Raw genomic sequence first — 17298 nt, forward strand, 5'->3', positions numbered from 1 at the left:
AAAAAAAAAAAAAAAAAAAAAAAAAAAAAAAAAAAAAAAAAAAAAAAAAAAAAAAAAAAAAAAAAAAAAAAAAAAAAAAAAAAAAAAAAAAAAATAAAAAAGAACAAAAAAAAAAAAAAAAAAAAAAAAAAAAAAAAAAAAAAAAAAAAAAAAAAAAGAAAAAAAAAATAAAAAAAAAAAAAAAAAAAAAAAAAAAAAAAAAAAAAAAAAAAAAAAAAAAAACGTCTTTAGGATTTCCATTTATTTGCAACCCATTTCACATCTCCATCAAGGCGATCTTTCCATCATCAAGGTGATCTTTCCATCATTATCCTGAAAATTTTGCCAATGAAGTGCAACTAATTTAAAATCTGGTTTACTTCTGATTGATGCTATCCAGAGCCATATTCAAAGCTACTGTGGGGTGTGTCCCTTTCAAATAAAAGACATTCTCTGGTTAATAGTTTAAATAAATGAAAGGAAACATTCATTGTTGCCCGCCCTTAGTGTAGTTAGAATTTTGGGTGTACATTCTCAACGTATTATTGTCTTTAGTTATTATTTTCACTCTATTCACTTTTTCCTTTTACATTAAAAATGTATTGTTACAGGAATATAATTCCTTAAAAATTATGGGAAACAAAGGCTTGCTCTTCTGTTTTGCAACAGCTAACATAGAACAAGGATTTATAAAAATGTATCAAGTTCTTTAAATTGGCAGCTTCATTATTTACACAGTTGTTCTTGGAACTCATCTGTAGGGATTGTGATGGATTTTCTGAGCAGGCAGGGGGTCTGGAAGATTATCTTCATTCATATCGGATAGCTTGGTAATTTGCAGAAGAGTCCTGGGACAACTGAATATCAGTTATTTAAAATGTCAACATATGTGATTTTTTTTTTAATTCCCTAGAAATTTTTTCAAACTCTCTTACAAAATATACAGATATACTTCCAGCTTATTATTATTATTATTATTATTATTATTATTATTATTATTATTATTATTATTATTATTATTATTATTATTATTATTATTATTATTATTATTATTATTATTATTATTATTATTATTATTATTATTATTATTATTATTATTATTATTATTATTATTATTATTATTATTATTATTATTATTATTATTATTATTATTATTATTATTATTATTATTATTATTATTATTATTATTATTATTATTATTATTATTATTATTATTATTATTATTATTATTATTATTATTATTATTATTATTATTATTATTATTATTATTATTATTATTATTATTATTATTATTATTATTATTATTATTATTATTATTATTATTATTATTATTATTATTATTATTATTATTATTATTATTATTATTATTATTATTATTATTATTATTATTATTATTATTATTATTATTATTATTATTATTATTATTATTATTATTATTATTATTATTATTATTATTATTATTATTATTATTATTATTATTATTATTATTATTATTATTATTATTATTATTATTATTATTATTATTATTATTATTATTATTATTATTATTATTATTATTATTATTATTATTATTATTATTATTATTATTATTATTATTATTATTATTATTATTATTATTATTATTATTATTATTATTATTATTATTATTATTATTATTATTATTATTATTATTATTATTATTATTATTATTATTATTATTATTATTATTATTATTATTATTATTATTATTATTATTATTATTATTATTATTATTATTATTATTATTATTATTATTATTATTATTATTATTATTATTATTATTATTATTATTATTATTATTATTATTATTATTATTATTATTATTATTATTATTATTATTATTATTATTATTATTATTATTATTATTATTATTATTATTATTATTATTATTATTATTATTATTATTATTATTATTATTATTATTATTATTATTATTATTATTATTATTATTATTATTATTATTATTATTATTATTATTATTATTATTATTATTATTATTATTATTATTATTATTATTATTATTATTATTATTATTATTATTATTATTATTATTATTATTATTATTATTATTATTATTATTATTATTATTATTATTATTATTATTATTATTATTATTATTATTATTATTATTATTATTATTATTATTATTATTATTATTATTAATATTATTATTATTATTATTATTATTATTATTATTATTATTATTATTATTATTATTATTATTATTATTATTATTATTTTTATTTTTATTATTATTATTTTTATTATTATTATTATTATTATTATTATTATTATTATTATTATTATTAGTATTAGTATTATTATTATTATTATTAGTATTAGTATTAGTATTATTATTATTATTATTATTATTATTATTATTATTATTATTATTATTATTATTATTATTATTATTATTATTATTATTATTATACTCAGAACAATCCCATCAGAATTCCGTGGAAGCTACAAAACAGCCAATCCTCCTGGTGTTAGAAGAACTCATTTCTGGCCACCTGATGTGAAGGGATCAGGATTTGAGATTTACCAGCCACCTGTTATAGCATCCATGTTCTATATGTTGGATAGGCTAGGTAACCTGGGAAGAAGCTAAATTAATAAATCCTTGCTCTGGGAGAAAAATATATTTATATTATTTCTGTAACCAGCATTATCTAATCAGTGAGTCTGACAAAATGGACTTTGGCCCATGAAGTTTATGCGACAGGAAATAGATATAAGAAAATGCCTTGTGATTTGGGTTTTGGAATCCCACCAAAATTTCCCAGGAGGAGATAGAATTGCCAAATATTATTGTACGGGAAAAGCATGTGATTCCCTAATGAATGACACCATCTGTAACGAATATACTGTATCTTTTGGTTACTAAACAGCACAGTTACTGAATAGTTCTTCTATGTCTAAGTTTATAAATTAAAATAGGCCAATTTTCAAAAGCTGAATATTTGGGGGGAAATGCACTAAGAAATAAAATATGTAAAAGAATGTGTATTAAAGTACATTATTATATTATAAAGGTAGTGTGCAAAGAATATCCAAACCAGACAAAAAAAAATAAGCTAGTATTGTAATAATGCTTATCATAAAGTTTCCCAGCTAGTTTCCCAATCTTCATTATAATGGCAAAGAATTTTGGAATTCCGAACATATTGAGAATTTTGGAACTCTGAAAATATTGAGAATTTTCAAGATTGGGAAAAGCTAGCTTATAGTATTCAAATATAATTGATATGATGCACTAGTTCCCTGCCTAAAATAAAAGAACGCTAAAGTCACATAAAACTAATTTATTCTTGCGTATTATTGAAAAATCGGATGTTTTTCATTTAGTTTTCTCTGGATTTCTCTAATACATTCATAATTTCAGAGATTCAATATTTGTGCATTCCAAGACAGCAGCTGTGGCAAGGACTGATACAGCTGCAAAAATTGATCTCTGCTCTCTTTTCCTTACTTTCCTGGAGGGGGAAAGGAGTAGAACAAAGTGTTATTTCCCAGCCATATTTGCTCCCTCCCCCTTCCCTTTTCAACATTTTTATTAATTTGCCCACTGAAGAGTTCTTACAGCCTGGAAGCTTGCATCCCTTTATCTTTGCTCTAATAAAAGAACTTGTCTCAAATAGATTTCAGTTAAAAGAAAATTTTCAGATTATAGGTTGAGTTAATTTTGCTTTCTTTTTTTAATACTCTTACAAAGGCTGCACAGCAGGCAATTGCCTATGGTTTGAATCTAATTAACTTCAATGGAATCTGAATGAATTATGTTGTAAGGGTTCTAAGAGGTTCGTGCATATAAGTTATAAACCACTTGGCATTTTTGGTAGCAATAATTCTCCTTCAAAGCAACCAAGGACTGAAATGAAGGAAATGACAGAGCTTGAACATATGTGTTCAGACTAAAACCATTTGGAAATAAACATGATTTCTCTTTGTTCCTCTTCTATCGACAACCAGCATAAATAACAGCTACTTCATTTATTAATTATATTATTTGGAAACTAGGATTCCCACTTTGAAGTCATTCAAAACTGGCTAGTGATGTCATTGTTTATCCTACCTTCTTGTGACCTCTATTTTATCTCCTACGAGTAGCTAAACCTTAGATCTGGATGAGGTATTCCCACATTTGGCGGTAAATGTACAAAGGTTTTAAGCATAAACCCACTGAGGTTCTGTATTGTACAGGGTACATCCATGAATGTGTGAATAATCATCTCTAATAATGACTTTTTAATATACTTTTAGCTTTGGAGTCTCCTGTTACAGAAAAAATGGAGTGGTGCGCTGCAAATGCAAAGAACATTATGCAGGGTCAAACTGCGAAAGGTATGGACATGTTTTAAGAATTATAAATCTCAGTTTTGATTATTACAGTATATATACAATTTAACAGGTGAACTTTCTTCTCATTCCCACACTTAAATGAAGCAGGAAGAATCAGTAAGTGTTCCTATACTACAATAATAAAAGAGGGAAAAATGGTGGTTCTCACATGGTGTTGTGCATGTAATTTAGTTTACCAAAGACTAACTGGAAGTAAACTGAGGTGGGGGGGTGTCACCACATTGGCTTCTCAAATGCCTGCTCTGTAGAACTCATTGAGGAATAATGTTAACTAATTTGTTTCAAGTTAGCTATGCAGTTGCTTTACTTCTCCATTCCTAGCTCTGACCGAAGGTATTGAAATGATTGTCAATGAATTCCGTTCCCTCATTAAAGAGGTGCCCTTACATACACATGAGTCTTAAGAATTATGTAAAAATGAACTCATATTTGTATGCAACTCACAAGTGTACAAAGTACCTATCACACTTTGGATGCATGAAGCGTCCCCATCATATATCCATCTGTACTGAAGAGAGGAAAGGAAGAGAAGCATAGGATAGGTTATATGAATCAAATGAATGGGAACAGGAATTCACATGAATGGGAGGAACAACCTATAAAAGTGGAAAAGCTTGCATAGAACAATTAGATTTTTGCATCTGGAAGCTGCACTTCCATTATCTTTTTAAAAAAAACTTAAGGCCATAGGGAGCAGGCTGCTGCTATCATGAGGCTATTAGAGTGGTGGGATTTAGGGACTTTTTCACTCTATAGTGGAAGTGTTGAAGTTAATTAAATATATCAGAGATCAAAGCAGTTTCAGGCATTTCCAGGGCAGCAACTGCTAGAAAAAAAGAAATGGATCACTTGTGGGTCTACTTTTGCATCCCTGATGACTATATGAGCAGGCTCTCTTTGGTTTGGATAGTTCTCATGGAATGACGGAATGCAAACATTTGTCCAGGATCAGAACAAGTTATTGGAAAATCTCAATAAATTCAGTTCCCTCATTAAAAAGAGGTGCTCTTACATACATATGAGCAGGGGTGAAATGCTACCGGATCAGACAGGATTGCATGATTTGATAGCAATCGCAGCTGGTAGTTTGGTGATCCGGTAGCGATGGTGAAGCAAAGCTCTGCCCACCTGTCCAGGTGTCATTACAAATACTAATGCTAACACAGTAATGTGTTTTTTACCTTTTGCGCATGCACAGAAGGTCTGCGCATGCATGTGATGCGCGCGCACAAGCAAATCAAGTGCGCGCGTGGCGCGTGCATTCCCGAGCCAATAAGGAAAGTAAGTAGATTTCACCCCTGCATATGAGCATTAAGAATTAAGTAAGAATGAACTGCATTTCAGCTGATTTCCCATTGAAAGGACAAGTATGACCCAATGGCCCCAGGAAACTGTGGGGTTTTTAAAAAAAAACTCTTTTCAAATCTCTTCAGCACCTGTGCCTAAAAATTGAAGAATATATCAAGCGGATGAAATGTGAAAATTATACTAAAGCATGACCTTTTGGCATGATTTTTTATAATTTATTTTCCTCACCAATCTGCTATTTCAAAGATATTAGCAGCTGGAAAGGTAACGTTTAATGAAATATATTGGTGTTGGATAAGTGTAGGGCGGCAATGCAAATTTCAGCCTTGGAACTCTGGAGATCAGAGCAATAGAACAGATTTCTGGGTGCCAGAAGTGCTCCAAGTTTCTACCTTCTTGTTGTTGATTTATCCCCCCAGAATGCCACCAGGCCAAAAGATCTAAAAGACACGCGTGTTACTAATTGTATTGTATTTTTGTATTTTCATTCCAGATGTGCTCCAGGTTATTATGGAAACCCTTTGGTGATTGGCAGTACTTGCAAAAAATGTGATTGCAGTGGCAATTCGGATCCTAACTTGATCGTCGAGGATTGTGATGAAGTGACAGGCCAATGTCGCAACTGCATGCGTAGTACCACAGGATTCAATTGTGAACTCTGTGCTCCTGGTTATTATGGGGATGCTAGAATAGCCAAAAAATGCACAGGTAACTTACATTTTGTAAAATATTTGATTTGTTCCATGGATTTGCATGAAAAATTGATCCTCTGTTGACTGTTTATTTATATTTCATATTTCTAAATCACCCATTTCCCTTGGAAATATTTTACTTTGGGTGAGTTTATAGCAAACAAGAACAGATTTTATGGATACATAAAATAAAGTTGGGAATATAAACATAAAAAACCAGAAACAAAATAACAGCTGGAAGGGATCTTGGAGATCTTCTAACCCAACCTTTTGCTCAAGCAGGAAACCCTATACCACTTCAGACAAATGCTTGTCCAGTCTCTTCTTTAAAATGTTGGAGAAACATTACTAAGAACCATTTCCACTAAACTCAGACCTTTCATTTAAATATCATATAACTTATAACTGGAGATATACTTGCTATTGCTCTGAAAATTATTTTAGAGGGAATCTGGCTTCTTTGTGCCTTTACAGTAAGGCAGATTAATATACTGGTATTATTATCCATAAAAGATTAATGCAGTAGTGCATTAATCATGCAATGTACACATTTATATCACAGTAAAAACCAATCCAGCCTAGGGACTAAGCTAATTTTAGAAGCATAATAAGACAAAAGTGCCCCCAAAATTTAATGTATTCCAAAAATGAATCCTTTAGAAGCCCAACATTTTAAAATTGCACAAGCTATTCTGGTTTTTTTATCTTGAAAGTAATAAATAATTTAGCCTTTCAAGCAGTATAAGGTTTAAAAAGGACTTTTATATTACATTCATGTTAACAGTCTGTTGATTGAGATAATAATTATATACATTTAGGAATTTTGTCCACTTTCTCTATAGGTGTTAGGTAGGCTTATTTCTCATCTGTAGTATTTTGAGCATTATTATTTATTTATTTATTTATTTATTTATTTATTTATTTATTTATTTATTTATTTATTTATTTATTTATTTATTTATTTATTTATTTATTTATTTATTTATTTATTTATTTATTTATTTATTTATTTATTTATTTATTTATTTATTTATTTATTTATTTATTTATTTATTTATTTATTTATTTATTTATTTATTTATTTATTTATTTATTTATTTATTTATTTATTTATTTATTTATTTATTTATTTATTTATTTATTTATTTATTTATTTATTTATTTATTTATTTATTTATTTATTTATTTATTTATTTATTTATTTATTTATTTATTTATTTATTTATTTATTTATTTATTTATTTATTTATTTATTTATTTATTTATTTATTTATTTATTTATTTATTTATTTATTTATTTATTTATTTATTTATTTATTTATTTATTTATTTATTTATTTATTTATTTATTTATTTATTTATTTATTTATTTATTTATTTATTTATTTATTTATTTATTTATTTATTTATTTATTTATTTATTTATTTATTTATTTATTTATTTATTTATTTATTTATTTATTTATTTATTTATTTATTTATTTATTTATTTATTTATTTATTTATTTATTTATTTATTTATTTATTTATTTATTTATTTATTTATTTATTTATTTATTTATTTATTTATTTATTTATTTATTTATTTATTTATTTATTTATTTATTTATTTATTTATTTATTTATTTATTTATTTATTTATTTATTTATTTATTTATTTATTTATTTATTTATTTATTTATTTATTTATTTATTTATTTATTTATTTATTTATTTATTTATTTATTTATTTATTTATTTATTTATTTATTTATTTATTTATTTATTTATTTATTTATTTATTTATTTATTTATTTATTTATTTATTTATTTATTTATTTATTTATTTATTTATTTATTTATTTATTTATTTATTTATTTATTTATTTATTTATTTATTTATTTATTTATTTATTTATTTATTTATTTATTTATTTATTTATTTATTTATTTATTTATTTATTTATTTATTTATTTATTTATTTATTTATTTATTTATTTATTTATTTATTTATTTATTTATTTATTTATTTATTTATTTATTTATTTATTTATTTATTTATTTATTTATTTATTTATTTATTTATTTATTTATTTATTTATTTATTTATTTATTTATTTATTTATTTATTTATTTATTTATTTATTTATTTATTTATTTATTTATTTATTTATTTATTTATTTATTTATTTATTTATTTATTTATTTATTTATTTATTTATTTATTTATTTATTTATTTATTTATTTATTTATTTATTTATTTATTTATTTATTTATTTAATAAATAAATAAATAAATAAATAAATAAATAAATAAATAAATAAATAAATAAATAAATAAATAAATAAATAAATAAATAAATAAATAAATAAATAAATAAATAAATAAATAAATAAATAAATAAATAAATAAATAAATAAATAAATAAATAAATAAATAAATAAATAAATAAATAAATAAATAAATAAATAAATAAATAAATAAATAAATAAATAAATAAATAAATAAATAAATAAATAAATAAATAAATAAATAAATAAATAAATAAATAAATAAATAAATAAATAAATAAATAAATAAATAAATAAATAAATAAATAAATAAATAAATAAATAAATAAATAAATAAATAAATAAATAAATAAATAAATAAATAAATAAATAAATAAATAAATAAATAAATAAATAAATAAATAAATAAATAAATAAATAAATAAATAAATAAATAAATAAATAAATAAATAAATAAATAAATAAATAAATAAATAAATAAATAAATAAATAAATAAATAAATAAATAAATAAATAAATAAATAAATAAATAAATAAATAAATAAATAAATAAATAAATAAATAAATAAATAAATAAATAAATAAATAAATAAATAAATAAATAAATAAATAAATAAATAAATAAATAAATAAATAAATAAATAAATAAATAAATAAATAAATAAATAAATAAATAAATAAATAAATAAATAAATAAATAAATAAATAAATAAATAAATAAATAAATAAATAAATAAATAAATAAATAAATAAATAAATAAATAAATAAATAAATAAATAAATAAATAAATAAATAAATAAATAAATAAATAAATAAATAAATAAATAAATAAATAAATAAATAAATAAATAAATAAATAAATAAATAAATAAATAAATAAATAAATAAATAAATAAATAAATAAATAAATAAATAAATAAATAAATAAATAAATAAATAAATAAATAAATAAATAAATAAATAAATAAATAAATAAATAAATAAATAAATAAATAAATAAATAAATAAATAAATAAATAAATAAATAAATAAATAAATAAATAAATAAATAAATAAATAAATAAATAAATAAATAAATAAATAAATAAATAAATAAATAAATAAATAAATAAATAAATAAATAAATAAATAAATAAATAAATAAATAAATAAATAAATAAATAAATAAATAAATAAATAAATAAATAAATAAATAAATAAATAAATAAATAAATAAATAAATAAATAAATAAATAAATAAATAAATAAATAAATAAATAAATAAATAAATAAATAAATAAATAAATAAATAAATAAATAAATAAATAAATAAATAAATAAATAAATAAATAAATAAATAAATAAATAAATAAATAAATAAATAAATAAATAAATAAATAAATAAATAAATAAATAAATAAATAAATAAATAAATAAATAAATAAATAAATAAATAAATAAATAAATAAATAAATAAATAAATAAATAAATAAATAAATAAATAAATAAATAAATAAATAAATAAATAAATAAATAAATAAATAAATAAATAAATAAATAAATAAATAAATAAATAAATAAATAAATAAATAAATAAATAAATAAATAAATAAATAAATAAATAAATAAATAAATAAATAAATAAATAAATAAATAAATAAATAAATAAATAAATAAATAAATAAATAAATAAATAAATAAATAAATAAATAAATAAATAAATAAATAAATAAATAAATAAATAAATAAATAAATAAATAAATAAATAAATAAATAAATAAATAAATAAATAAATAAATAAATAAATAAATAAATAAATAAATAAATAAATAAATAAATAAATAAATAAATAAATAAATAAATAAATAAATAAATAAATAAATAAATAAATAAATAAATAAATAAATAAATAAATAAATAAATAAATAAATAAATAAATAAATAAATAAATAAATAAATAAATAAATAAATAAATAAATAAATAAATAAATAAATAAATAAATAAATAAATAAATAAATAAATAAATAAATAAATAAATAAATAAATAAATAAATAAATAAATAAATAAATAAATAAATAAATAAATAAATAAATAAATAAATAAATAAATAAATAAATAAATAAATAAATAAATAAATAAATAAATAAATAAATAAATAAATAAATAAATAAATAAATAAATAAATAAATAAATAAATAAATAAATACGGCTTCTGCCTGAGGAGGAAGCGCTCGTTTCTCCCCTCCCTCAACGGCTTCTGCCTGAGGAGGAAGCGCTCGTTTCTCCCCTCCCTCAACGGCTTCTGCCTGAGGAGGAAGCGCTCGTTTCTCCCCTCCCTCAACGGCTTCTGCCTGAGGAGGAAGCGCTCGTTTCTCCCCTCCCTCAACGGCTTCTGCCTGAGGAGGAAGCGCTCGTTTCTCCCCTCCCTCAACGGCTTCTGCCTGAGGAGGAAGCGCTCGTTTCTCCCCTCCCTCAACGGCTTCTGCCTGAGGAGGAAGCGCTCGTTTCTCCCCTCCCTCAACGGCTTCTGCCTGAGGAGGAAGCGCTCGTTTCTCCCCTCCCTCAACGGCTTCTGCCTGAGGAGGAAGCGCTCGTTTCTCCCCTCCCTCAACGGCTTCTGCCTGAGGAGGAAGCGCTCGTTTCTCCCCTCCCTCAACGGCTTCTGCCTGAGGAGGAAGCGCTCGTTTCTCCCCTCCCTCAACGGCTTCTGCCTGAGGAGGAAGCGCTCGTTTCTCCCCTCCCTCAACGGCTTCTGCCTGAGGAGGAAGCGCTCGTTTCTCCCCTCCCTCAACGGCTTCTGCCTGAGGAGGAAGCGCTCGTTTCTCCCCTCCCTCAACGGCTTCTGCCTGAGGAGGAAGCGCTCGTTTCTCCCCTCCCTCAACGGCTTCTGCCTGAGGAGGAAGCGCTCGTTTCTCCCCTCCCTCAACGGCTTCTGCCTGAGGAGGAAGCGCTCGTTTCTCCCCTCCCTCAACGGCTTCTGCCTGAGGAGGAAGCGCTCGTTTCTCCCCTCCCTCAACGGCTTCTGCCTGAGGAGGAAGCGCTCGTTTCTCCCCTCCCTCAACGGCTTCTGCCTGAGGAGGAAGCGCTCGTTTCTCCCCTCCCTCAACGGCTTCTGCCTGAGGAGGAAGCGCTCGTTTCTCCCCTCCCTCAACGGCTTCTGCCTGAGGAGGAAGCGCTCGTTTCTCCCCTCCCTCAACGGCTTCTGCCTGAGGAGGAAGCGCTCGTTTCTCCCCTCCCTCAACGGCTTCTGCCTGAGGAGGAAGCGCTCGTTTCTCCCCTCCCTCAACGGCTTCTGCCTGAGGAGGAAGCGCTCGTTTCTCCCCTCCCTCAACGGCTTCTGCCTGAGGAGGAAGCGCTCGTTTCTCCCCTCCCTCAACGGCTTCTGCCTGAGGAGGAAGCGCTCGTTTCTCCCCTCCCTCAACGGCTTCTGCCTGAGGAGGAAGCGCTCGTTTCTCCCCTCCCTCAACGGCTTCTGCCTGAGGAGGAAGCGCTCGTTTCTCCCCTCCCTCAACGGCTTCTGCCTGAGGAGGAAGCGCTCGTTTCTCCCCTCCCTCAACGGCTTCTGCCTGAGGAGGAAGCGCTCGTTTCTCCCCTCCCTCAACGGCTTCTGCCTGAGGAGGAAGCGCTCGTTTCTCCCCTCCCTCAACGGCTTCTGCCTGAGGAGGAAGCGCTCGTTTCTCCCCTCCCTCAACGGCTTCTGCCTGAGGAGGAAGCGCTCGTTTCTCCCCTCCCTCAACGGCTTCTGCCTGAGGAGGAAGCGCTCGTTTCTCCCCTCCCTCAACGGCTTCTGCCTGAGGAGGAAGCGCTCGTTTCTCCCCTCCCTCAACGGCTTCTGCCTGAGGAGGAAGCGCTCGTTTCTCCCCTCCCTCAACGGCTTCTGCCTGAGGAGGAAGCGCTCGTTTCTCCCCTCCCTCAACGGCTTCTGCCTGAGGAGGAAGCGCTCGTTTCTCCCCTCCCTCAACGGCTTCTGCCTGAGGAGGAAGCGCTCGTTTCTCCCCTCCCTCAACGGCTTCTGCCTGAGGAGGAAGCGCTCGTTTCTCCCCTCCCTCAACGGCTTCTGCCTGAGGAGGAAGCGCTCGTTTCTCCCCTCCCTCAACGGCTTCTGCCTGAGGAGGAAGCGCTCGTTTCTCCCCTCCCTCAACGGCTTCTGCCTGAGGAGGAAGCGCTCGTTTCTCCCCTCCCTCAACGGCTTCTGCCTGAGGAGGAAGCGCTCGTTTCTCCCCTCCCTCAACGGCTTCTGCCTGAGGAGGAAGCGCTCGTTTCTCCCCTCCCTCAACGGCTTCTGCCTGAGGAGGAAGCGCTCGTTTCTCCCCTCCCTCAACGGCTTCTGCCTGAGGAGGAAGCGCTCGTTTCTCCCCTCCCTCAACGGCTTCTGCCTGAGGAGGAAGCGCTCGTTTCTCCCCTCCCTCAACGGCTTCTGCCTGAGGAGGAAGCGCTCGTTTCTCCCCTCCCTCAACGGCTTCTGCCTGAGGAGGAAGCGCTCGTTCCGTCTCCCTGCGGTGGTGAGTAGCGGTCTGAAAGTCTAGGCGGAGGAGAAAATGATCTGACCATGACACCGGTACCGTCACTAAATCTGTTACTACCAGATCATTAAACCACTGTCCAGAGATATAAATCAGGTCCAGCGCGGATCCCCCCGTGTGGGTAGGGCCATCAGTTATTTGAACCAGGTCCAAGGCCGTCATGGAAGCCTGGAACTCCTGAACCACTGTCGACGACAAGCCGGCCGATGGCAAGTTGAAATCACCCATGACCAACAGTCTGGGGATCTCAATCGCCACCCCGGTTTTCTCTATATTATAGAGAAATATAGAACATTATAGAGAAATATAGCCAGTTTTATTTTTAAAATTGAGAGATTAAAAGGTAGGTATGAAAAATAATGCATGAATTTTTTATCAGTGTTATAGGGTTAGGTTAGGGCATAGAAATTGTAAATTAGCAAGTATCTAATGGGAAATCACAGATATTCTATTAACATGATTATGCAAATGAGCCCATTACCAAAATAGCATTATTTTGTAAATGTAAGAGCAAAGACATTCAAAATTGCAAGAGTGTTACTTTTTGTATATCAGAAATATCCTCAGTGTTGCAAACTTATATGTTTCACACATAAATTCTTTAGGTGATGATTTAAAAAAAAAACATTTATTGTTCAGTTGCAATAATTGTTTCTGGAATTATTTTCTGATTTATTGCATATATTTTCCCCAAACCTATATTGTTTGTTTTATAGAAAGACAACTATCAAATGTCATAATGCCTTGGGTCTTAAAATAACAGAATTTGTAAGGTAGTACATGAATGCAGCCTTAAATTCACTGAGATCTCTGCACAACCATATAGTCATGTTCTATATAGACATGTAAAAAGGATGTGCATACGATGAACCTCTTTGATCAAGCAAGTAAAGGCAATTAAATACAATCATCCAAATAACTAAAATGTTATTAAGATATACAAAGGGATGAAGAGCCAGTATGGTGTGGTAGCTAAGGCACCAGCTAGAAACTGCTCCAATCTTGATTGCAGAAAATATGACTTCAGAAACAGAGTTGTTAATGCTTGGAATACACTACCTGACTCTGTGGTCTCTTCCCAAAATCCCCAAAGCTTTAACCGAAAACTATCTACTATTGACCTCACCCCATTCCTAAGAGGTCTGTAAGGGGCGTGCATAAGAGCACAAGCGTGCCTACCGTTCCTGTCCTATTGTTTCCTTTTGTTATATCCAATTAATATAGTTATTACATACTTATATTTATATATATGCTTATATATTGTATAGTTATTTCGTGCTTATGCTTATATATACTGTGTGACAAAATAAAATAAATAAAAAATAAAATAAAAAATAAATAAACTGAGAGACCCTGAGTTTTAGTCCCATCTTAGGCACAAGGCCAATTGAGTTACACACACCCCCTCCCAGCCCTAAGAAGGAGACAGTGACAAATCACTTCTAAAAATACCTTGTCAAGAAAACTTCAGGGTCTAGTCCAGACAGTTAACCAGAAATTAATAATGACTACAATGCCTCTTCCCTCCCCTCAAAATGTTGGATAACCATTTGTCTGAAATGGTGTAGGGTTTCCTGCCTGGGCAGGGGGTTGGACTAGAAGACTTCCAAGGTCCCGTCCAACTCTGTTGTTGTTATTATTATTATTATTATTAAAATTCCAAGAGGGATAGTATATACTGAATTTGTATGCTAAAATATTATTAAATATTATTAAATAAGATTTAAACTATACTATATTGTGATTAATGCTTGCCCAAACATTTTTTTTTTATTTTGATCAACTATCAGTCAGCTATTTTTCTAAGTCTATTGGCTTTAGATTATATCATTTGAGGGAAGGGAAAGCATATCTTGATCTCATAATATAAAACCCTAGATGTGGCTTTGCTTCTACTGCCAGAATATTGATTGAATTCAGGCTTAGGATATAGAATGTCTGGTTTCTCTAATGCAAGAATATGAATAAACATCCAGAATCATAACTATTAGGTTACAATTTTTGATTTATTGTGTAACATCTGTTTTTATTCACCATTTTAAGCCCCTTTTCCCCTACTAAATTGTATGAAATTAACAGCATAAAGAGTCTTGACATCTTTAACAAGCAACTGTGTCTGAACTTAGGGTAGGTATGCTGCTACAGCTGAATGAGAAAGCTCCAGAATGTTCCTATATAATGCAAGTAATCAGGGTATAAAACCATCGCATTTCTTATAAGCCCATCCAGTGCCTTTTTAGAGGAAAGAGGACAAGAGATTCCCAGGCCATAGCCAAAGTATAATTCAGTATTTTAGATGGATCAATATTTTTCATATGAGGAAGAAAAATCAATTCTTTAAAATATAAAGTCAAGAGTTATTTCAGTATTTCACATTTCTGCCTACATGCCTGATTCCTGGGCAACTGACCACTATCGACGAAAACAACAGAGAAAAAAATTCATAACTGCAGGAGCTTTGGACAGCAATTGAGATGGCTGAAGACGGTAGAAGAATGATCGAGGAAAGAAACACCGGGAAAAGGAAAATAAAATGAAGGGAGTTTGAGGAAATAAGTAAAAAGGAATTAAGAAATGAAGATTCAAGTGTATACTGTAGAACCACCAGCTGGATAAATGGCATGTAAAAGATGTCTCAACTTACAGAAGGGGTGATGGCATAAGAAGTAGTTAGAAGGGACCCTCCCCAGTTTTACAGAGAGTAAAAGAAAAGAAGGGGAGAATTACTTTCAGTCTTGCAAGATTCTATTAATCTACACACGCACACAAAAAATAGAAAGAAAGAGCTAGTACTTCTTATCTAGACTACGTCAGAGAGCTCACAATATCCCAGTATGTAATAATTATTTACTTGCATGCTTACCATTTTAAACAGCAGCATAGTAATAAATTGACCTGTCTTTTCCCAGCATGCAACTGTGGAGGAGCACCTTGTGACCGTCGAACAGGACAATGCCTCGGAGAACCTCCAATGCCTGCTCCAGTCACAGATTGCCCAGATATCAGTAAGGAGAGCAGACATATGTTCTGTTGCTACACTCAGTCCTTCTTCCCCATGCTTACATCTCCAAATTATACATATTCTGTGTTCCTTTTGCTACAAATATTCTCTTTTACTGATTTGTCCATTTTCTTATCCAATGATGGCCACCCCTCAATATATTTAGGAATAAATAATTCTATTGGGGGAATACTTTGGGTTTTTGGCCATATATTAATAACGTAACTAGATAAAAATTCCAAATTCAGTCTTGATTTCCAGCCAACTTCAGCCCCAGATCTCTTTCTTTGTGAAATTAAGCTTGTTGTTATTGTTAGTTGCGAAGTCATGTCCGACCCATCATGACCCATGGACAACATTCCTCCAGACCTTCCTGTCCTCTACCATCCTCTGGAGTCCATTTAAGCTCACACCTACTGCTTCAGTGACTCCATCCAGCCACCGCATTCTCTGTCGTCCTCTTCTTCTTTTGCCCTCAATCTTTCCCAGCATTAGGCTCTTCTCCAGTGAGTCCTTCCTTCTCATTATGTGGCCAAAGTATTAAATTAAGCTACAGATAGGTTATTAAACTGGGACCAATGTCTTTTCTTCTGTGTATCACTATTATTAAATCTTATATTCACAGAGATAAAGTGTTTAAATAAAATCTGTCTAGTATCCCATTAAAAATAAATCCATTTATATTTGGAAAATTATTGATTAATAGTGATATGAGTTTTGTTTCTTTTTTGTGTATTCTAGAGTAGTTGCTTTCTTTTGCTTTTAATTAATTCTTCCACTTAATTTTTCTCTTGCTGTCCTGCAATATGGCATTTCCTATAGTTTCCTAATTATATGTTGTACTTGTTAGATAAGGTAGTCTTTCAGAACACTGAATACTAAGGTTATGGTTTTTCTGTCAATTTAAAGCAATCTAGAAGTGTGAAAAGATTTGAGTTCAACATTATATTTTGATATAAGGGTTTAATTACTTCAATATTATGGGTGATAACCATACAACAAGAATCTGAACTTCTTATTTTTAATTCCTTGTACTGTACATCCTTTTGGCAGATTTTTCCTAAATGGGGAAAACAAGCAGGAACATTCTTTTACAAAGCAGAAAAGACACTTGAGCTTTGCAGGATTCTAACAAGAATTTTCAATTGTCTGCATTTT

General features: G+C 28.3%; 1 protein-coding gene across 1 annotated transcript in view; it reads left to right on the top strand.

The window, feature by feature from the left end:
• The window catches only part of LAMA4 (laminin subunit alpha 4), a 145037-nt gene that overhangs the window by 63571 nt on the left and 64168 nt on the right, over window positions 1–17298 (top strand). The window contains exons 4-6 of the mRNA XM_058173764.1: window positions 4264–4344; window positions 6164–6378; window positions 16049–16144. Of these exons, the coding sequence (XP_058029747.1) occupies window positions 4264–4344; window positions 6164–6378; window positions 16049–16144 (392 nt within the window). The remainder of the gene's footprint in view (window positions 1–4263; window positions 4345–6163; window positions 6379–16048; window positions 16145–17298) is intronic.

Source organism: Ahaetulla prasina, chromosome 1 (assembly GCF_028640845.1).
Source record: "Ahaetulla prasina isolate Xishuangbanna chromosome 1, ASM2864084v1, whole genome shotgun sequence".
NCBI lineage: Eukaryota > Metazoa > Chordata > Lepidosauria > Squamata > Colubridae > Ahaetulla > Ahaetulla prasina.